The sequence below is a fragment of the Pleurodeles waltl genome, chromosome 2_1, assembly GCF_031143425.1.
Source record: "Pleurodeles waltl isolate 20211129_DDA chromosome 2_1, aPleWal1.hap1.20221129, whole genome shotgun sequence".
Classification (NCBI taxonomy): Eukaryota; Metazoa; Chordata; class Amphibia; order Caudata; family Salamandridae; genus Pleurodeles; species Pleurodeles waltl.
Genome location: NC_090438.1, coordinates 110,291,950 through 110,315,835, shown reverse-complemented (window position 1 = coordinate 110,315,835; position 23,886 = coordinate 110,291,950). Strand labels below are relative to the sequence as shown.

The window sequence follows — 23,886 nt, the reverse complement described above, 5'->3', positions numbered from 1 at the left end:
CAGCTTAAAATTAGGATACTAAATGGCAAAATGTTATTTTTTTTGCTGCAGATAAAGGAAGAAGGTAAATGGAAGTACTTTAGATATATGCAGGGACCCTGGAATTACATGGCAGTTTTTGAAAAGGCGGAATTACGAAGCAGGGTTGACCAATTTATAGGGCTACATAACCCCAATTATGAATTTACAATGCCAATAGCTCTAACTCAAGCAATGCAAGACTTATTGCAAATGTTTTTTTCTGTTTGGGAGCAGGGACCAACTACTGAGTAATTAAGCTTTGTCCTGTTTATCTGTTCTTTAGGGGACTTCTTTTCCATTTGTTTCCTGCTTGTCTTCGGGGAAGTTTCCCTTTAAATTTGCAGAGCATTCTTGCTCTTAGCGAGGGTGGAGGCCCACTTGTTTATTGAATTTCTTGTTTGCTAAGTAGCCCAAACTTGACCTGAAGTTATTGGAGGGTTTACATAAGTACCAGCTACATTACACAAGGACGTATGCATTTTTTGTAGGCACAGCGAGATTAATCGATGTTGAGCTGATGCTGGGACTCCAACCCGGGTCCTCAGTTCCAAAGTCAGCAGGTCTAGGTATTGTGCCACACCTTCTCCCTGTTCTACCAGGATTCTGTGGAGCGCATGAGGCATTCCAGTTCCTTTAATTGTTACAGCGGCATGCCGTGCTTTGTTTACATATGGCGGTCGTGCCGTTTTCATTCGGCACAGCTCGCCCACCTCCATTATTTTCATTTAATTACTTGATATTTTTCTTGTCTGTTCTTTCTCATAAAATGTCACCCTTGTGTACGTCCAGTTTTACGCATGCAGCATATGAAAAGTGTCCCTGTTGAACCCACACTCATTTGCTTACAATCTTCAGAGCCTGCTTCAAGTGATTTTGTTTCCTGTGCGCATGTTTGTGCAGTATAATGGCGGTGAGCCCAGCTGCTTTGTTTACCCGCTGTTGGTGATGGGATAGATCCAGGTTTAATGCACCATAACCGCATTACGGAGAGTTTAAAGCCTCCCAGGGATCATCCCTCAGCTTCGCCCTAATTCAGTGAGTTCTCTACAGGTGGATGAGAGACTGTAAAATGAACGTATAATGCCTCCTGCATTAGTTATGAAGCGCTCTTTTGTATGTAGGCAAGGTTTGAGGTATTTAAACTGCTGAAAAATAAACGTGTGATGTTTACACCTTTATTTGTTAGCAGGTTGAATAGCGTGAGCCTTGCACAGGTATAGAGGAAAAAGAGCGCTTCATTAGCCTTAAAGACTGCACTACTAACATAATCTGTATTGGTTAGGAAGCACTCCTTTTACCCTGTGCAAAGTCTGCAGTATTTAAAATGCTGAAAATAAACGTGCAATCATTACAGTTTCGTTTTTCAGCAATTTAAATAGCATAAACTTTGCTTAGGGAATGGGGAAAAGTAGCGCTTCATAACGAATACAGACTGTTACTAATGTATTCTGTATTAGTGACGAAGTGCTCTTTTCTTTCCCTACGCAAAGTTAGCAGTATTTGAACTGCTGAAAAGTAAATGTGTAATGTTTATTTCCCACTATTTGAACTGCCGAAAAAGAAACATGTATTGCATTCTGTGGCAGTTATGAAGCAGTCTTTTGACCCTCTGCAAGTTTAGCGCTACATAAAACTGCCATGTACTAACCCCACTGTGGCCCATTCATCACCCTGCCCCCTCAAAAATGGAAAGGGTATGCCCAGACGTGGGCCATGTGTTTGCTATGCCACCAGATTCAAGCTAGCCTGACTGATGAAGGATGATACCCTGAAACCAGTCCCTGGATGCTTGGTTGTAGGCCAGGGAGGACCTGGCCTGGCAGTTCGGGCTGAACTGTTCCCATGGGGAACAGGGTCAAGACTTATTAGCATATGGCTGGTGTAGGAAAGCACCCTCTTTCTTGGCATGGTTACCCCCATTTTCTGCCTGTTGTCAGTGTGTTTGACTGTGTCTACTGGGCTCCTCCTAACCAGGACCCCAGTAGTTTTGCTCTCTCCTCTAAATTGTACCTTTTTCTTCCCACAGTTGGCATACTGGTCCCCTTCTATGCAAGTCCCTAGTATATGGTACCTAGGGGACTGGGTTTCCAAGGGATCCCTGTGGGCTGCAGCAGCTATTCTGCCACCCATAGGGAGCCCATGCAAATTGTTTTGCAGGCATGCCTTTGCAGCCTGCGTGAAACGGGTGTATACACCCATTTTCACTACAGGTCTCTACACCAGGTCCCTATATGCCCAGAGGGCAGGGTGCAGGTACCGGTTTGTGGTGAGGACACCCCTACAGTAGCAGAGATGCCTCCACTAACTTCAGTCCCATTTTACTGGACTTCGTGAGTGCAGGGACGTCATTTTATACGTGTACTGGACATAGGTCACTACCTATGTCCAGCTACATAATGGTAACTGCGAACATAGACATGTTTGGTATCAAACATGTCAGATTCATACCCCAATACTGTTGCAAGTATTGGAAGTATGATTCCCTGCACTATGGGGGCTCCTTAGAGGATCCCTAGTATTGCTACCACCAATCTTACATGTTGTCCGGGCAGACCAGCTGCTGCCACCCCTCAGACAGGTTTCTGCCCTCCTGTTGCTTAAGAAGTTCAAGCACAGGAAGACAGAACAAAGGATTTCCTTTGGGAGAGGGGTGTTACACCCTCCCTCTTTGAAAAACAAAAAAGGTGTTACAGGCCTCCCCAAGCCACTGGCAATGCATAAGCTAGTCCAAACTGTTTCAGAGACCCCCAGTCACTGCTGTGGCGCGAAACTGGGCAATGGAAAGGGTAGTGAACACTCACATGTCCATCGCCACCCCAGGGGTAGTGCTCAGAGCTCCTCCAGAGGGTCCCTGGTTTCTGCCATCTTGATTCCAAGGTTGGCAGGGAAATCTGGGAGCATCTGAGTGGCCTGACCAGGCAGGTGACGTCCGAGCCCCCTCCTGATACGTGCTTACCTGGTAAGGTGAAATATCTCCCTTTCAGGGCTACTTAGGGTCTCTCTCCAGCAGGACTCCTCTGCAACCGCTGCTTTGACTTCTGGCCACCGGAACCGCGACTGGACCCTCCAGGAACCTACAAGCTGCAGATCCACGAGGATGACTTCTGCAACATTGTATCCAGACTTACTGCCAGCTTTGCACCATTTCTCTGGCCGTGCATCCTCAGAAGACTGCTACTCTTCAGCCTGCACAAGAAGGAGGAATCTACCTTGGGCTGAAGGCATCACTCCCCTGCATCCACAGGTGCCTGGCCGCGTGGATCTTTTTCCTCATGAGTGGTGTGGATCCTGCATCACCAGTGGTGGTCTGGAGAGTTCCCCTTGGTCCTCTGTACCAGCTGTCGCACTTCGGTGGTAGTATGTCGTTTATACCCCATGCACTGTGTCCTTTGCAGCTGCCAAGGCTTATTTGCTTCACCTTCAAGGGGAACTTCAGGCAACGTGTAGCTCCAGCCACCAGCACTCCCTCCTGCGACTCCTGGGCCTCTGTGTGGTCCTCCGATGACGTGGAAGCAACTTCTGTGGTGCTGTGTGGGCTGCTTTAGCGACATCTGTGTCCCTGTCCTGTGGGACACTTGTGGGTGCTGCCTCTGCTCCTGTGGGCCATCTGCGACGCAGAGGGTCCCCTGTGACTCCACCTCCTGGGTAGAGTCCTCCTGGGCTGTGCTGGTCCGCGGCAGTACCTCTCTTCCTCCAGCCGCAAATTTGCCTTTGCCAAGGCTTGTTGGTGGAAATCCTTCACTGGCACCCATCTGCAATCCAGCTTCCAGCGTTGGACACCTTCTGCACGCTTTAGGAACGCTTCCCCAGCTTCTGTGCTGCAGTGCTGATCTGTCTTCCTTCTTGGTCAACCAACTCCAAAAGGTACCACTGGGTGGGTAGTTTCTCCTACCACACCTGGACTCCACAGATATTTCTGGACTTGGTCCCCTCTCTCCACAGGTCTCCATCTTCAGTAATCCATTGCTGATTTCTGGCAGGCTGTTCTGGGTGTCTTCTTTTTCTTCTTTTCATCCTTTGTGGTGGTTTGGGGGAAATCCAGTGTTACTCCTGCATTCCTGGTCGCCGGGGGGTGGGGGGGTACTGTATTACTTACCTGTGTGGTTTCCTAGTACTCCCAGCTCCCCTCTATGTGATTTACTTACCTAGGTGAGGGCCGTGTGTTCGCATTCCACTTTCTTAGTGTATGGTTTGGGCTCGCCCTAGGGCTTCTATTGCTTATTGCTATTTTACACGGTTATCTAATCTTTTTATGCCTCTTACTGTTTACTAGTGTGTGTGTGTCATATATATATATATATATATATATATATATATATATATATATATATATATATAGTATTCACTTAACTCCTATTGGAGGGTTGCCTGTAGTATTTTCTGATACTGTGTTCTAAAAATAAAGTACCTTTATTTTTGTACAATCAAGTGTTTTCTTTCTTTTGTGTAAGTACTGTGTGACTGTAGTGGCATGTGCTTTGCATGTCTTCTAGATAAGCCTTGGCTGCTCATCCACAGCTACTTCTAGAGAGCCTGGCTTCTAGACACTGCCTACACTTCACTGAGAGGGGATACCTGGACCTGCTGTAAGGTGTAAGTACCATAGGTACTTACCGCACACCAGGCCAGCTTCCTATAGCTGGTTCCAAACTAGAATGGCATGGCAAGCAAACAAAAAAAAAAATGTATCATGGATTATACCCAGATCTGTCACTGGGGGGTGAATGTTTGGTTTGTTCTGCATTTCGTCCATAATCTGTTGTTTTTGCAATTGTCGCCCAAAGTGTGATGGGTATGCCCAGACTTGGGTCCTGTGATTGCTATGCCACCAGATTCAAGCTAGGCTGGCTGATTAAGGGTGAAACCATGAAACCAGTCCCAGGATGCTTCTTTCCAGTCCAGGGAGGACCTGGTCTGTCAGGTCGGGCTGATTTGTGTATGGCTGTGTCCAAACTGGAATGCCATGGCAAGCAAGAAAGCTGAAGGATTAAACCCAGATCTAGGGGTGAATGTTTGATTTGTTCTGCATTCCTTCCATCATCTGTTGTTTTTGCATTTCCCTCCTGATAGGTGGTCACCTTGCTAGGAGACCTGGGCTATTTAGGGTCTCCCTCCCAGTTGGATCTTCAGAATTGATGTGCAAGATTCCATCAGTGCTCCTCTGCATCGTTAATTCATCTTCTGGCCACAGGGACTGCAATTGGTCCTCCACTACGTAACATTGTTTCTCTGGCTCCTTCCAGCAACTGCAACATATCCCTGGCTGTGCATCCTCTGAGGGTGACAAGTCTTCAGCCTGCACAAAAAGCAAGAAGGACTCTCCCTTGGAGTGAAGTAGTCACTTCTCTGCATGCGACACACCAACTACGACGACTGGCTGCGTGGATCCTCTCTCCTCCAGAACTGCGTGGATTCTGCATTACAGGTGGTGGTCTGGAGCGGTCCCTTTTGTCCTCTCTACCAGGTGTCCAACTTGGGAGACAGTAAGCCCTTGCCTCTCCTCTCAGGACAGTACTCTTGTTCACCTCGACTCTTGCAGCTACCAAGGCTTGTTTGTTCCTCCTCCAAGGAATCTTCTGGGTCTGTGTAGCTTCATTTTTCAGCACTCTTCCTTGCAAAGCACAGTCTTATGTCTGCTGCTCCAGTGACGTGGGCCTCCTCTCTAGGTGTTCTGAGTGAGCCGCGCTGCGACTCCTGTGCCTACTGCCTGTGGGTCTGCCTCCTTCTTGTGACTGTCCCACCTGCTAAGAGTCACCTTGAACTCCCCTCCTTGTATCGAGTCCCCTGGGCCTTGCTGGTCCTCTTCAGCCTTGCAGCACCTTCTTTACTGACTCTTGCATTTGCCAAGGCTTGTTGGTGGTTTTCCAGCACCACTGACTGACTGCATCACAACTGCCGACTTGGGACATCACTTGCATCATTCCTGGAACTCCTCCTTTTCTGCTCCTGTGGTTCACTGCTGACTTGCTTCATCCACCGTTGACCTGGTCCTGCATCCACAGAAGGTTGGGTAGTGGCTCCTGCTACAGTGGGACACAGCAAGTCGAACTAGACTTGGTTCCCTTCTTTTGCAGGTCCTCTTCTGTCAGGATCCCAATTATTATTTTTTTTCTTCCAGTCTTGTCTGGGTCTTGCACAGTCCTTTTCGAATCTTCTCCTGTAGGTTTGGGGAAAAAACAGGTACTTACCACCTCTATCCTGGTTGGGGGTAGGGGTAGGGTGGGGGGGAGGACGAGGACGCAGCACCCTGGTACTTATCTTTTGGGTTCCGTAGTTCCTCCGGGTCCCTTCTACAGATTTCACTTCCTTGGGTGGGGGACTGCCTTTCACATTCCACTTACTTAGTATATGGTTTGGTCTCTCCCTAGGGCCTTCACTGTTGTCTATTGTTTTGCTGTTTGCTATTGCTTTCTGTGCTAATCACTAACTTCTAATGTGTATATAATAGTGTTTACTCACCTCCTAGTTTAGTATTACCTATACAGTATTTGTGTTACCATAATAAAGTACCTTTATTTTTGTAACGCTCTGTGGTTCTTTCATGTGTGTAAGTGCTGTGTGACTGTAGTGATATTGCATAAGTTTTGCATGTCTCCTAGATAAGTCTTGGCTGATCATCCACAGCTACCTCTAGAGAGCCCCGGCTTGCTAGACACTGTTTACACCTCACTAATAGGGAATACCTGGACCTGGTATAAGGTGGTAACAGCATAGGTGCTAACCACACACCAGGTCAGCTTCCTACATAGACGTCCTTCTCTTATTCTGGTAAATGCATGACATTCTTGAGTTTTACAGTGCATTGGTGATTATTGAAGTTTAGTAGTTTACTGTAGAAAAACAAGTAAACACCTTTGCTAGTCGAGTGAAGTTCTGTGGAAGACTGTTTGTGGGGAAAACCGATGAAACCAAATTATTACAATTATACATTTCTATGACATTTTCAATGTAAAATGTGTGTTAGCAAGTGCATTCTGTAAATGTCCTCCCAAGCGATCTGCCAGAACAATTTTCAGAAAATTCCATCAGTAAGCTGGGACAAGAAACAAATACAGATTTGCTCTCATTTTTATGAAGCTTGGATTCGTTTTTCAACTTAAAATGGTTAAAAACGGAGGTTAACCATGGTTTTATGTTACAAAATGTAATTGTTTTGTTTGTTTTCTTACCTCAAAGAATTGCCAAGAAAATGTTGTTGGAAGAAATCAAAGCCAATCTATCCTCAGATGATGATGAAGACGATTCTTCAGATGAAGAATCAAACAATGGAAAAAAGAAAGCTGGGAAGGAGAAAGCCAAAGACGGTGAGCAGTGAACACTCCAGTGTGTTACCTTTGGTGACCGGCAAAGGAATGTATAGAGGTTCCTCTGAGCTTATTATTTCATACAAATGAAAAGAGCTGCAGCCCTCATATTTGCAGTGTGCAACATAATAGCAAAATATTGTTTCTAGGATAGCAAACTAATATTGCTAGAAAGACCTAAATGATTTTGTCAATGCATGTTTGCTCGAGTTTGATCATTTGAAAATTAGCAGTTTATCAAAGGATCATTTGAGTTTTCAGATTTGCTCAGTGTTTTTAAATGTTTCCGTTTTGAGTGTTCCTCATTGATATATATTTTTTTCATGTATGAACTGCTAATGGTGATTCTTAACAGTGTGCAGGTATGGTTATGGGACAGTTGTGCATTAGAAGTTGCAGAATATGTTTCCATGTAACAGTCAATTATCAGACTGTTGCATGTTTTACAGTCTAAATGTTTACAGTTGTGTGAACCACCAGCCGGTGCTCATTGAATACAAACAAGTATGTTGGTTTGACATGACAGCAACTTCCCTACACTAACTTCAGTATCTGAGTTCTTTATGGACCCTTGGAAGCATATATTATGAAACACATAAACCAAACAGAGCAGTAGTCAGCCATTTGTGATCACACGAGTGCGAGTGTTCTGATTTTACAATGTAGTGCTACACCTCAGAAAAAGGCAGTCAGCACTCAGACCTTGCAATATACAATAAAACCAGAATAGGGAGCGCTCGCCAAATAATCACTGGGGTATTGGAATAGTATCCATATTAAGAACAGAAAGAATTTAACCATATTAAAGTCCATCAAGATGGGTATATGGATTTTTCCATTTAGTTCATAAACATGTGACTAGACAGAGGTGAATCTTAAAACACTTTGTTCGATGGCATCTGTCGCTGTAGATACGCATGTTCTGCAATAGCTCGCCATCTGGTGTTGGGCCGGAGTGTTACAAGTTGTTTTTCTTCGAAGAAGTCTCTCGAGTCACGGGACCGAGTGACTCCTCCTTTTGTCTCCATTGCGCATGGGCGTCGACTCCATCTTCGATTGTTTTTTTTCCGCCATCGGGTTCGGACGTGTTCCTGTCGCTCCGAGTTTCGGAACGGAAAATTAGCTAATTTCGGAAGATTTTCGTCGGTATTGTTGCGTTCGGGATCGGCGTACTTTGATTCCACACCGCATCGAAGATCGAAGAGCTCCGGTGCCCTTCGGGGTAGTTTTTCGATCCTCCGTCGGGGCCTGGTCGGCCCGACCGCGTGCTGAAGAACGCCGATGGAACGGACCCCGTTCCGTTTCTGCCCCAAATGCCACAATAAGTACCCTTACACAGACCAACACTTGGTCTGCAACCTGTGCCTGTCACCTGAGCACAGCAAAGACACCTGCGAGGCCTGTCGTGCGTTCCGGTCCCGAAAAACACTCCGAGACCGTCGAGCCAGAAGACTTCAGATGGCGTCCGCACCGACAGCCCAACGGGAGTTCGAGGAACAGGAAGAAGAAGGTACCTTCTCGATCCAAGACTCAGACTCCGAAGGATTCGACGATACACAAACCGTGAGTAAGACGTCGAAATCCACTCAGAAGAACATTTACAAGGCCCAGGGGACGCCACTGCCACCAGGCCATGGCTCCACCCATAAATTCGGTGACCGCCCGTCGGCACCGAAAAAGGCCCAAACAGTGCCGAGATCGTCCGACTCCGGTCGAGACACCGGCACGCAGCCTTCTCGGGACCGAGAAAGTGCTGGAGACAAGCCTCGACACCGAGATGCCGGTGCTGACACGGCTCGACGCCGAGACAGCGGCACCGAAACAGATCGACGCCGAGAGGTTTCGGCCCCGAAAAAGAAAAGAGTCACCTCGGAGCCGAAAAAACACGCAGACAGGGTTTCGATGCCGAAACAAACTGCAAGCAACCCAGCTTCAGGCTCTTATACAGAAGAGCACTCGCTAACCTCCCAAATGCAGAAGCATAGGTTTGAGGAAGAGCTGCAAGCAACTGATGTGGACCATACGCAAAAGCGTATCTTCATACAGCAGGGGACAGGAAAAATAAGCACCCTTCCCCCCATTAGGAGAAAGAGAAGGTTGGAGTTCCAGACGGAACAGACACCACAACCAAAAGTGGTGAAAAGAGTTACCCCACCACCCTCTCCTCCGCCTGTGATTAACGTCTCACCAGCACAAACTCCATCACACTCCCCAGCTCACACCACCATGAGCCAGGGTGACCAAGATCAGGACGCATGGGACCTATACGACGCCCCAGTGTCAGATAACAGTCCGGAGGCATACCCTACAAAGCCATCTCCACCAGAAGACAGCACCGCGTATTCTCAAGTGGTGGCTAGAGCAGCACAATTTCACAACGTAAGCCTCCACTCAGAACAGGTCGAGGATGATTTCTTATTCAACACCCTCTCCTCCACCCACAGCTCCTACCAAAGCCTGCCTATGCTCCCTGGTATGCTCCGGCACGCAAAAGACATCTTTAAGGAGCCGGTCAAAAGTAGGGCAATCACACCAAGGGTGGAAAAAAAGTATAAGGCGCCTCCTACAGACCCGGCTTTCATCACTACACAGCTGCCACCAGACTCTGTCGTTGTAGGAGCAGCTAGGAAAAGGGCCAACTCTCACACATCTGGAGATGCACCACCCCCAGATAAAGAGAGCCGCAAGTTCGATGCAGCTGGTAAAAGAGTCGCAGCACAAGCTGCAAACCAGTGGCGCATCGCGAACTCCCAGGCACTACTTGCGCGCTATGACAGAGCCCACTGGGACGAGATGCAACATCTCATTGAACATCTGCCCAAGGACTTACAAAATAGGGCAAAACAAGTGGTTGAGGAGGGACAGACCATTTCCAACAACCAGATCCGCTCCTCCATGGACGCTGCAGATACAGCTGCACGGACAATTAATACATCTGTAACTATCAGAAGGCATGCATGGCTCCGAACGTCTGGATTTAAACCAGAGATTCAACAAGCAGTTCTCAATATGCCTTTTAATGAAAAAGAACTGTTCGGTCCAGAAGTGGACACAGCGATTGAGAAACTCAAAAAAGATACGGACACTGCCAAAGCCATGGGCGCACTCTACTCCCCGCAGAGCAGAGGGAATTACAGCACATTCCGTAAAACGCCCTTTCGAGGGGGGTTTCGAGGTCAAAGCACACAAGCCAGCACCTCACAAGCCACACCGTCCAGTTACCAGGGACAGTATAGAGGAGGTTTTCGGGGACAATATAGAGGAGGGCAATTCCCTAGAAATAGAGGAAGATTTCAAAGCCCCAAAGCCCCTACTACTAAACAGTGACTCACAGGTCACTCACCCCCTCCACACAACACCAGTGGGGGGAAGAATAGGCCATTATTACAAAGCATGGGAGGAAATCACTACAGACACTTGGGTTCTAGCAATTATCCAACATGGTTATTGCATAGAATTTCTACAATTCCCTCCAAACATACCACCAAAAGCACAAAATTTAACAACACACCATTCCAATCTCCTGGAGATAGAAGTGCAGGCACTATTGCAAAAGAATGCAATCGAATTAGTGCCAAACACACAAATAAACACAGGAGTTTACTCACTGTACTTTCTGATACCAAAGAAGGACAAAACACTGAGACCAATCCTAGACCTCAGAGTAGTGAACACTTTCATCAAATCAGACCACTTCCACATGGTCACACTACAAGAAGTACTGCCATTGCTAAAACTACACGACTACATGGCAACTTTAGACCTCAAGGATGCTTATTTCCATATACCAATACACCCATCGCACAGGAAATACCTAAGGTTTGTATTCAAAGGAATACATTACCAATTCAAGGTACTGCCTTTCGGATTAACAACCGCACCAAGAGTCTTTACCAAATGTCTAGCGGTAGTCGCTGCACACATAAGAAGGCAGCAAATACATGTGTTCCCATATTTGGACGACTGGCTAATCAAGGCCCATTCGTTCAAACAGTGCTCAAATCACACAAATCAGATCATACAAACCCTCTTCAAACTAGGGTTCACCGTCAATTTCACAAAATCCAAAATTCTGCCACGCAAGGTACAACAATACCTGGGAGCCATAATAAACACATCAAAAGGAGTAGCCACTCCAAGTCCACAAAGAATTCTAAATTTCAACACCATCATACAACGCATGTATCCAACACAAAAGATACAGGCAAAGATGGTATTACAACTCCTAGGCATGATGTCATCATGCATAGCCATTGTCCCAAACGCAAGACTGCACATGGGGCCCTTACAACAATGCCTAGCATCACAGTGGTCTCAAGCACAGGGTCACCTTTTAGATCTGGTGTTAATAGACCGCCAAACTTACCTCTCGCTTCTGTGGTGGAACAACATAAATTTAAACAAGGGGCGGCCTTTCCAAGACCCAGTGCCACAATACGTAATAACAACAGATGCTTCCATGACAGGGTGGGGAGCACACCTCGATCAACACAGCATACAAGGACAATGGAACGTACATCAAACAAAACTGCATATCAATCACCTAGAACTTCTAGCAGTTTTTCAAGCACTAAAGGCTTTCCAACCAATAATAGTTCACAAATACATTCTCGTCAAAACAGACAACATGACAACAATGTATTATCTAAACAAGCAGGGGGGGACGCACTCCACGCAGTTAAGCCTGCTAGCACAAAAAATTTGGCATTGGGCAATTCACAACCAAATTCACCTAATTGCACAGTTTATACCAGGGATACAAAATCAACTCGCAGACAATCTCTCTCGAGATCACCAACAGGTCCACGAATGGGAAATTCACCCCCAAATTCTGAACACTTATTTCAAACTCTGGGGAACACCTCAGATAGACTTGTTTGCGACAAGGGAGAACGCAAAATGCCAAAACTTCGCATCCAGATACCCACACAAACAATCCCAAGGCAATGCCCTATGGATGAACTGGTCAGGGATATTTGCTTACGCTTTTCCTCCTCTCCCTCTCCTTCCTTACCTGGTAAACAAACTCAGTCAAAGCAAACTCAAACTCATATTGATAGCACCAACTTGGGCAAGGCAACCCTGGTACACAACGCTACTAGACCTATCAGTGGTACCCTGCATCAAATTGCCCAACAGGCCAGATCTGTTGACACAGCACAACCAAAAGATCAGACACCCAGATCCAGCATCGCTGAATCTAGCAATCTGGCTCCTGAAATCCTAGAATTCGGGCACTTACAACTTACCCAAGAATGTATGGAAGTCATAAAACAAGCAAGAAGGCCATCCACCAGGCACTGCTATGCAAGTAAATGGAAGAGGTTTGTTTGCTACTGCCATATTAATCAAATACAACCATTACACACAACTCCAGAACAGGTAGTGGGTTACTTGCTTCACTTACAAAAATCTAACCTAGCTTTCTCTTCCATTAAGATTCACCTTGCAGCAATATCTGCATACCTGCAGACTACCTATTCAACTTCCCTATATAAAATACCAGTCATTAAAGCATTCATGGAGGGCCTTAGGAGAATTATACCACCAAGAACACTACCTGTTCCTTCATGGAACCTAAATGTTGTCCTAACTAGACTTATGGGTCCACCTTTTGAACCCATGCACTCCTGCGACATACAGTTCCTAACCTGGAAGGTGGCATTTCTCATCGCCATTACTTCCCTGAGAAGAGTAAGCGAGATTCAGGCGTTTACTATACAGGAACCTTTTATACAACTACACAAAAATAGTCGTCCTAAGGACCAATCCTAAATTTTTGCCAAAGGTTATTTCCCCGTTCCATCTAAATCAAACAGTGGAACTTCCAGTGTTCTTTCCACAGCCAGATACCGTAGCTGAAAGGGCACTACATACATTAGATGTCAAAAGAGCATTGATGTATTACATTGACAGAACAAAAAACATCAGAAAGACTAAACAACTCTTTATTGCATTTCAAAAACCTCATGCAGGAAACCCAATTTCAAAACAAGGTATAGCCAGATGGATAGTTAAATGCATCCAAATCTGCTACCTTAAAGCTAAACGACAGCTGCCCATTACACCAAGGGCACACTCAACCAGAAAGAAAGGTGCTACCATGGCCTTTCTAGGAAACATCCCAATGCAAGAAATATGTAAGGCAGCCACATGGTCTACGCCTCACACATTCACCAAGCACTACTGTGTAGACGTGTTATCCGCACAACAAGCCACAGTAGGTCAAGCCGTATTAAGGACATTATTTCAGACTACTTCCACTCCTACAGGCTGATCCACCGCTTTTGGGGAAATAACTGCTTACTAGTCTATGCAGAACATGCGTATCTACAGCGACAGATGCCATCGAACTGAAAATGTCACTTACCCAGTGTACATCTGTTCGTGGCATCAGTCGCAGTAGATTCGCATGTGCCCACCCACCTCCCCGGAAGCCTGTAGCAGTTTGGAAGTTACCTTCAATTATTTATATATGTATCATCTCAACCTTAAATAGGTGCATACTTAGTCACTCCATTGCATGGGCACTATTACTACAATTCAACTCCTACCTCACCCTCTGCGGGGAAAAACAATCGAAGATGGAGTCGACGCCCATGCGCAATGGAGACAAAAGGAGGAGTCACTCGGTCCCGTGACTCGAGAGACTTCTTCGAAGAAAAACAACTTGTAACACTCCGGCCCAACACCAGATGGCGAGCTATTGCAGAACATGCGAATCTACTGCGACTGATGCCACGAACAGATGTACACTGGGTAAGTGACATTTTCAATTCTTCTCACATTGAACATCCTGCTTTCTGTCCTTTATATGGATACTATTCAAATGACCCAGTGATTATTTGGAGAGTGCTCACTGGTCTCTTTTTTGAAGCCTTTATTATGTTTGCCTTTGTGAGCGAATGGTAATGATTTGTTGCTACGAGTTCGGCCAGGATCTGAAGAGTCTCTTCTTCGTTTGCTTTTATAACCCTTGTTTCCATGAACTATTTTAATAAAGTCACAACAAATTCCTACTAATATTTCACTTTGCTCTCTAATGGAGCAACTCTCGTTATCAGAAATGTATCCAAATGTCAGAAGAAAAGAATTGTGTTTTATTCTCTTCCAGGGGATCCTCATCAATAGACGTAAGCTCTGAATATTCCCGACCAAGTGCGTGAACCCCGGAGTGTATATATACACACATGTATATACCTTAAATGTATATGTAAGAGTAAAAATTGTGTAGAGGATTTTAGTACATATATATCATATACATGTGTAAGCTGTTGACAAATGGGCTAAAAATGCCCTATTTTTGTAAAGTTTTCTTTAATTAAGCTCTTTAACTAGACCCAAAACATTTCTGTATTCGGAGAAGAGATGTAGGAAGTTGGCCTGGTGTGTGGTGGGTACCTAAGGTATTTAAATCTTATACCAGGTATCTCTTCTTAGTGAAGTGTAGGAAGTGTTTTTAATCAATCTTTGTACAAACATATTTCTCTCCTATATATTTCTACATGCACATTCAACATAAATAGAACGCCTTCTGAACATATATATGTATTTTTTATTGTACATAAAAAAAGTTTTTTTCGTAAAATATAAAACTAGAATATTATAGAACTGACATAAAGACACAGAGACAAACAATGGATAATAAACACACAACTGCACTCAGTCATACTCACATTCAACCAACAACTAAAGATTGTCACATTTCACAAAAATCAATTAAACAAATGTGTAACAAAATCACATATTTTTTCTCTTTGTTATTTTGTCCTGGCATATAAATAATTATTTCACAATACATCAAATCACATTAGAAATGTCAATACATTTAGTTCTCATGACCAGCCTTGATCGTAATACATAAGGTCCTTGGGCTAGCCACAATACTGATAGCCAGTAGTCAAGTACATATCAGACACCCATCCTTGGTGTTCAGTATTAGCCAGCCGCAAAATTGAACTGCTTTGTTCTTTTATAAAAGGCTAATAACAAGTAATTTTTTCACAATTCATAAATATGCATTAGAATAATCAGTTACACATCAGACACCCATCCTTGATGTTCTGTATTTGCCGGCCACAAATGTAACTGTCCAGCCGCAAATTCAACTGCCAACGCGTGTTTTGGTGGATTCCGAAATTGCTTAATACTTTATGCCACCTTCATCAGGGCCTCAGATCCCAATCTGTCAGCGAGCCAGAGAACGCGCTACAATAGAATAAAAATTAAAACACACTGATATTGGTCTCTCTTGTTTTGTCATAAGTGTCTTTATAATACTTTTATAGTGACAAACGCCATCAAATAATTCACCACTGTGATGTAGTGAGTGTGTCCTACTGAGCCCAAAGAATCAAAAGAAAACAAAAGAAAACACCACTATGACACATAATGCAAAATAACGTGTTTATACCAATGCCCATATCCCGAAACACCAAATAAACTCAATCCTCAAAAAGTGTAAAACAATCAAAAACACCCATTTCACCAAGTGATAACAGGCACAGAAAGCAAAAACAAACAAACATGCTGTATGCACATAGATATTCTCATTACCTATTCATTTGGGTGCGTACCGTATGCTTCAGTATATCAAACAACCATGGTTCAAAACCTCTGTTGTCCCTACAAAAGGGAATGCATATAACTAGAACAATCCCATTTTACTACTGCCACTTTCAGACTTTCAGAACTACTAGACCCCCAGGACGTGAACAGAGCCTCTTTAGCCTCGCGCCCGTAATTCAATAAAATCAATCTTTAACTGGCGCTTCTAAATAAACAACGGATCCCACGACTTCCCCTTTCCCTATAGTTTGTATTGTAGAGGAGCCAAAATACACGCAAACCGTACTGTGTGGCTGGGAATTTGTCATCGCGCTCACCTTTTATGGATATGCACTTCGCTCGATCCAGCCCTCTGTATCATACACTGGCGTCTAAAATAGAACCAGTGCCTGATATTCCTGGTTACTTGTTCTAAGACGCCTCTCCATTAAACACCCACATGATGTTAATACGCTACCAGAGCCTTCAAGTAAACACAAAGAAAGGACTACATTAGACACTGATGTGTTTTATATAGCGGCCATCTTGGAACATAAGAATTAAAATAGGAATGCTAAACAAAAGTAAAACAAAATAAGCCCAACATTGAAAATACTAATAAAAAACAAAACCGTATAAACCAAACGTTCAAGCTGCTTACTCTGCACCGTGTGGAAGTGTCTAGATGTAGCTGTGGATGGGCAGCCAAGGCTTATCTAGGAGTCATGCAAAGTTAATGCAATACCACTGTAGTCACACAGCACATACAAGCATATGAAAGAAAACACTCAGTTGTACAAAAAATAAAGGTAGTAGAAGGATAACCAAACCAATAGGATGTAAGTAATACAATAAATATATACACTAGTAAACAGTAACAGGCATAGGAAAGGTTAGAAAACAGTGCAAATAGCAATAACCAGTAGTGACCCTAGGGGGAGCACAAACCATATACTAAAAACTGGAATGCGAATAAGGTACCCCCGCCTAGGTGTAAGTAAAATGTGTAGAGGGGAGCTGGGACTACTAGAAAAACACAGAGGTAAGTAACACAGTAACCCCCCCTCCCCATCCCACCACAGACACCAGGAATGCAGGAGTAAATCACTGGATTTTCCCCAAACCAACCAAAAAGATGAAAAGAAGACACCCAGAGAAGGTTGCAAGAGACCCAGCAGTGGATTACTGAATAAAGACCTGTGGAGAGAGGGGACCAAGTCCAAGAGTCACAGTGGAATCCAGGAGGAGTAGGTGCCACTACCCACCCAGCAGTAGTTGCAGGAGTTGGCCGACGGTGAGAAAGAACAGGTCAGCACTGCAGCCCTGGAGCTGGAGAAATGTTCCTGATGGATGCAGATGATGTCCCACACTGGAAAGAAGATTGGTGACGGGTGTTGGTGCAGGAATTCCACCAACAAGCCTTGGCAAAGGCTAACTCACGGTTAGTGGAAAAGTGGTGCTGCCAGGGACCAGCAAGGACCAGGAGGACTCAACCCAGGAGGGGAAGTCACAGGGGAACCTCAGCATCTCAGCGAGTCCGCAGGGGCAGCACCCCCAGGAGTCGCTGAAGAGGCCCATGCATCACTACAAAAGAGGATGGGGACAGCTGGCAGAGAGAACCAAGAGGACTACTCCGGACCACCACCTGTGATGCAGGATCCATGCAGCTCAAGATGAGGGGAGATCCACACAGCTGGTCGTCTTACTGTAGTTCCCTTCGGTTGAGGGAAGTGTCTCCTTCACTCCAAAGGAGATTCCTTCTTCTTGTGCAGGCTGAAGAGTTGCTGTCTTCTGAGGATGCTTGGCTGGGAAAATGTTGCAAATCTGCCAGGGGACGTGGAAACAAAGTTGCAGCAGTGTTTGTCGGCTCCTGGAGGGTCCAGTCACTGTTCCAGTGGCCAGAAGTCGAAGTGGAGGTTCCAGAGAGTCCTGCTGGAATCTTGCAAGCCGAATCTGAGGACCCACCCACAGAGAGACCCTAAATATCCCTGAAAAGGAGTTGGTCACCTAACCGGTAAGCACCTATCAGGAGAGGGCTCTGACGTCACCTGCCTGGCCACTCAGATGCTCCCAGAGTTCCCTGCCAACCTTGGAAACAAGATGACAGAACCCAGGAACCCTCTGGAGGAGCTCTGGGCACCATCCCTGGTGTGGTGATGAACAGGGGAGTGGTCACTGGTGTGAACTGCTTTATGTACGGATGGCACCAAATGTGCCATTCAAAGTAAACCAGTGGCTTGGGGAAGATATCCCTCCCAAGCCAGTCACACCTATTTCCAAAGGGAAGAGGGTGTTACCTCCCTCTCCCAAAGGAAATCCTTTGTTCTGCCTTTCTGGGCTTGAGCAGATTAAGCAGCAGGAGGGCTGAAACCTTTCTGAGGGGTGACAGCAGCCGGGCTGCCCGTAAAACCCTATAAGACTGGTGGTAGCAATGCTGGGGGTCCTCGAAGGAGCCCCCACAGTGCATGGCATCATACTTCCAATAATTGCAACAGTATTGGGGTATGATTCTGACATGTTTGATACCAAACATGCCCACGTTCCGAGTTACCATTATGTAGCTGGGCATAGGTAGTGTTCTATGTCCAGTAGTGTGTAAACTAGCGTCCCCTCACTCACAAAGTCCAGGACAATGTATCTTGAGTTTGTGGGGGCACTTCTGCTAGTTCAGGGGTGCCCTCACACAGGTACCTGCACCCTGCCCTCTGAGCTGAGAGGGCCTACCATAGGGGTGACTTAGTGACCTGTTTCAGTGACCTGTAGTGAAAACGGGTGCATGCACCCGTTTGCTGCAGACTGCACTGGCAGGCCTGCAGAACCCTCTGTATGGGCTCCCTATGGGTGGGAGATTAACTGCTGCAGCCCATAGGGATCCTCTGAAATCCCAATGCCCTGGGTACCGAGGTACCATATACTAGGGACGTACTTGGGAGTACGCGTATACCAATTGTGGGAAGAAAAAGGTACAATTTAGAGGAGAGAGGAAAACTACTGGCGTCCTGGTTAGCAGGATCCCAGTAGATACAGTCAAACACACTGACAACAGGCAGAAAATGGGGGTAACCATGCAAAGAAAGAGGGTGCTTTCCGAAACTGGTTACGAAAACTTTATTGGAAGGACTTGAAAGGGTAATTCCACCTAGACTTCCACCTGTTCTATCATGATATCTTAACATGGTACTCACTAGGCTCTTGGGCCCTCCGTTCAAGCCTCTTCACTCATGCCCTATTCAGTTCCTCTAATGGAAAGTAGCTTTTCTGCTTGCAATCACATCACTTAGACGTCTTAGAGAGCTCCAGGAATAAACTCTAGAGGAACCCTTCTTTCAAATTCATAAGGATGAGGTAGTCCTTCGCACAAATCCAAGATTCTTACTGTAGGATGTTGGTGACCCAAGTTGTCACGCCTTACAGACTGTCCCTGTTACATGGATTGTTGCACAACTGCCAATATATTCCAGCATGAAGAAACTATTTTTTCTTTTGTCCCTCTCCTTCATGCTGCTTGGCGGCCATTGCACTCGCAATGCGAACAGGCGGAACAGCGTGAACTTGATCAGCAGTATTGGAGTGCTGGTCACATTGTTCACAGTTACCTAATCAGAGTCATTTCTTGTGACTCACCCATTAAAACACTTTGATTTGTAAATGCTTTATGTAAAACAGAAATCCTCAAAGCGAAAGCGGCTCTCCAGGCACAGTGGGAGAGCAGATACTACAATAATAACTGCACTCTGGAAACTTGCCCCATAATGCTCCGCAGGGCATTACTTTTACAAAACATTTTTGCTCATAACTCAGCCTGTGGTGGTCATAGGACAATGGGACCACCACCAAAACCGTTCAGCACAACACACTCTTTCTGTCTAGGTTAGCTAGGACCCCAAAATAATAACCCCGCCTACCATTCAGTTTCTTTATAAGCACTTTAATGGCTGGAACTTTTGTTCGACAGCTAGGAATAGCTTGTGTATTAAGGTCCGTGTTTGTAATATTTTTGCTATAGGTCTGTTATTTCCAAAAATGTGTAATGCGCTACGCCCTCTAGGGACCAAATATATATTTACATTGCATTATTTTCTGCCAATTTCTTTTTGTGTGGTTATACCCTCTTAGTGGCTAACTATATAGTTACATAACCGTGTGTCTTACAAATGTTACTTTCATTGTGGTGTCCTCTAGGGGCTGTTCTAAGCATTATTTATATCAACCTACTAAAATATTCATGACACAGAAACTTGCCTCATAATGCTTTGCATGGCATTACTTTTGCAAAGCATTGTTGCTCAGAACTCAGCCTGTGGTGGTGCTAGGACAATGGAACCACCTTCAAAACATTGATCGCAGTATGCTCTTTTTGTGTACCTAATCTCTGGTTCCCTTCACTATGTTAGTGGGGACTCCAAAGTAATAACCCCCCACCACCATTCATTTACTTTATAAGCTCTCTTATGGCTGGTACTTTTGTTTTACAGCTGGGTGAAGTTGTTTTATGGACCTTGTTTGTAATATCATTGTAGTAGGCCTGCTAGCCTTGAAAATGTGTGATGTAAAATGCCTTCTATGGGCTACATATATGGTTATACTGCATTACTTTCTCCCATTTTGTTTTCATATGATTACACTTTCCAAGGGCTGACTGTATGGCTAAATTATCATGTTTCTTCCGTATGCTATTTTTATTGTGGTGTCCTCTAGGCGCTGTTCTGAGCAAGCACAAAAACTCTCCCCATATTGCTTTGCAGGTAAATACAGTTACAAAACATTCTTGCTCATAACTCAGCCTGTGGTGGTCCTAGGATAATGGGTCCACCTTCAGAACACTCGTTCTGTCTACATCATCTCTGGGTCCCCACACTAGGTTAGTGAGGACCCTAAAATAATGAACCCTCCCATAATTCATTGTCTTTTAAGCTTTCTTATGGCTAGAAATGTTTTACAGCTGGGAAACGTTTTGTTTTAAATGCCTTGTTTGTAATATCATTGCACCAGGCCTGCCAGTCCTATAAACACCCAGTAGGGGCTAAGTATATGGTCACACTGCATCACTTTTTTCCTTTTTAAAAAAAAAATAGGGTTATGCCCCCAAAGACGAAATTATGAGGCAGGGTTGACCAATTTATGTGGCAAGAGTTACGCATTTAGAATGCCAATAGCTCTAACTCAAGCAAATGCGAGACCTATTGCATTGTAAATGCTTGTTTTATTTGGTGTGGATCCTTTCAGTCGTTTCTGAGCTATTAAAGGGAAAATAAATTTGTATATCTAGGGTTGCAGATCAAGCTGTGATCTGATTGGCTGCCAACACTTCAAACAATAAGTGTTGGCAGCCATTTTTGGGACTCAACTTCTGCTGAGCCCCCCCCCCCCCCCCCCCCCCCCCCCAAAAAAAAAGCCCTGGTCCAGGGGTCCCCTTGAAAACACCCTCTCTCCTCAAACCCCCCCCCTCCCCCCCCATTTATGCACACACAACACACCAGTAGTGGGGGGAGTAATGAACGTCTAAGAAATGGGCAGGCAGTTTCCACCGACAAGTAGTTTTAAATATTATTTGTCCTGCTTACTGCATAGACTTTATATAGAAGTCAACAACAAAATCACATGCCTTTAAAAAAAAAAAAAAAAAAAAAAAAAAAAAGAGGGCGACCATTTGTAATTAAGAAAGTGCTGCAAGGGATAGAAACTAAGTGTGTACTGTTTACTTTCTAGTTCCAAAACGATAATTAACCATGCAGCCTGTTCTCAAGCTTCACTTCGTGACTAGGTACATAAAAATACAAATGTTTGTTGACAACCTTGCAAGATATTATTCCTTTGCTAAACAAGGAGGACTGTTTAGCAATAGTAGATATCAAGGACGCTTGCATCCACATTACCATAGCATTCAAACTTTAGCAAAGATTTGTGATGCAAGGGGAAACAAGTCTTCTGTGTCAAGGTTGTTTACCAATATGCTGCCAGTGGTAGCGGCATACCTCAGAAAGTAGGCTTACTTGGTTAACCCTGTCTGGAAAAATGGCTTGTAAAAGCAAAGCCCATCCATTAGTACTAAGACAACATGACAAAGGTGGTAGTACCACTACACACACACTTGGTTTTCTCAGTAAGCTGGGGAAAGTCACCCTCTGAACCAGAAGCAAGGAAAAAGTTTCTAGGGGACAGAACTCAAAACACAATTAGCAATGACGTTCCAGACTACACAAAGTTCAAGCCATGTTGACCTTGATTGAGCACTACAAGATATTGCATCTATAATGGAGAAGACAGTTATCAAACACTTAAGGATAATCGCTTTCTGCATTCAACTCATTCCCAACATAAGACTTCACAAGAGATCAATACAAGCGTGGATGAACAATCAGTGGGTCAGACAACAGGTGCTTGATTGGATTTAGTGGTTGTGACAAAATCAGAAGGGAACTGAGATGGTGAACATAGTGAATATACTAAAAGGAAGACCATTCAGAGCACTTCTACTACAAGCCATAATCACCACGGACACTGAGGATAAGGGAGTTGAAGTCAGCACAAGATGTGACCAAATACATCAATGTCCTGAAAATTGAAAACAACCTTCCTAGCACTAAAGGCCTTCCAGAGCCAGGTGCAGGGGAAAACTGTATAAACAGCTAATTAACAGCACAACAGAAATGTTCCGTCTCATCAAAGAAGTGGTGCAGAAGGGAACAGTATCATACCCACTGTAGGAAACCAGCCTCTTTCTAGCTTGGTTACCCCCACTGTTTGTCAGTGTGTTTGACTGTGTCTACTGGGTTCCTGCTAACCAGGACCCCAGTAGTTTTGCTCTCTCCTCTAAATTGTACCTTTTTCTTCCCACAATTGGCATACTATCATTCCCCCACCCCCCACACACAAATGTAAGTCCCTAGTATATGGTACCTAGATACCCAGGGCATTGGTGTTCCAGGGGATCCCTATGGGCTGCAGCAGCTATTTTGCCACCCATAGGGAGCCCATGCAAAGGGTTTTGCAGGCCTGCTACTGCAGCCTGTGTGAAACAGGCGCATGCTCACGATTCACTACAGGTCACTATAAGTCACCCCTGAGGTAGGCCCTCCCAGCTCGGAGGGCAGGGTGCAGGTACCTGTGTGTGAGGGCACCCCTGCACTAGCAGAGGTGCTCCCACAAACTCAAGCCACATTTTAGTGGACTTCGTGAGTGCGGGGACCCCATTTGATATATGTACTGGACATATGTCCAGCTACATAATGGTAACTCCAGACCTGGGCATATATGGTATCAAACATGTCGGAACTGGTAGCGTGCCTTGTCCTTAGTAAGTAAACTTACAAGGGGACTCGTATAGGTCTATGAATCTTTTGGATCGCATAGAGTATCCTAGCTAAGTGGTGACCAGAAGGAAAAATCAACAATAATCCCAATCAACACACAACACAAAAACCTAGTCTAATTAGAAAATATCCATCACTCTCAAGAAGGTTAGTTCGTTTTTATTCCCTATTAATTACAATTCTAATCCAAACCTTTATTTCAATGAATCCATAGTTAATCTTAAGCTTTATTAGCATCAATAGGCAATAATTCATCAAGATTTTATTAATGAGCAAAACCACATCAATCCAAATTGGCAATTTTATAACCTTGATTAATTCAGCAATGCAAGACAGTCAGTCAAAGTCACCCTTGTCAGCCTACCTAACTCAGATTAGCATCAGCATGTGGGACTTCATGCAAAAAAACAATTTAGTCAATTATCATTCATTTGGAAAAACATCTAACTAAGAGGAGAAACAATTTAAACAGCGTCTTTGGTACTTACAAGGAAAAGCACATTAGTTAGTCAATCATTTATAGCTACCTATCCAAGATAGATCAGTAATGAGTCCGTTTTCGTCTCCAGGTCATCAGTCATGAAGAAGGCTTGGGCTCACAAAGAGCAAGCCCAAATTTCAGCACTTCGGACAGCGTCTCCTGACGTCATCAACTTTCACCTCTCCACTCTGATTTCTCCTCTCGTGTCATTACTTTTTAT

At 44.7% G+C, this 23,886-nt stretch overlaps 1 protein-coding gene across 1 annotated transcript in view; it reads left to right on the top strand.

Annotated features, from left to right (window-relative positions):
* Window positions 1–23,886, top strand: part of ATRX (ATRX chromatin remodeler) — a 1,138,900-nt gene that overhangs the window by 315,264 nt on the left and 799,750 nt on the right. The window contains exon 11 of the mRNA XM_069211061.1: window positions 7,198–7,325. Coding sequence (XP_069067162.1) covers window positions 7,198–7,325 — 128 coding nt within the window. The remainder of the gene's footprint in view (window positions 1–7,197; window positions 7,326–23,886) is intronic.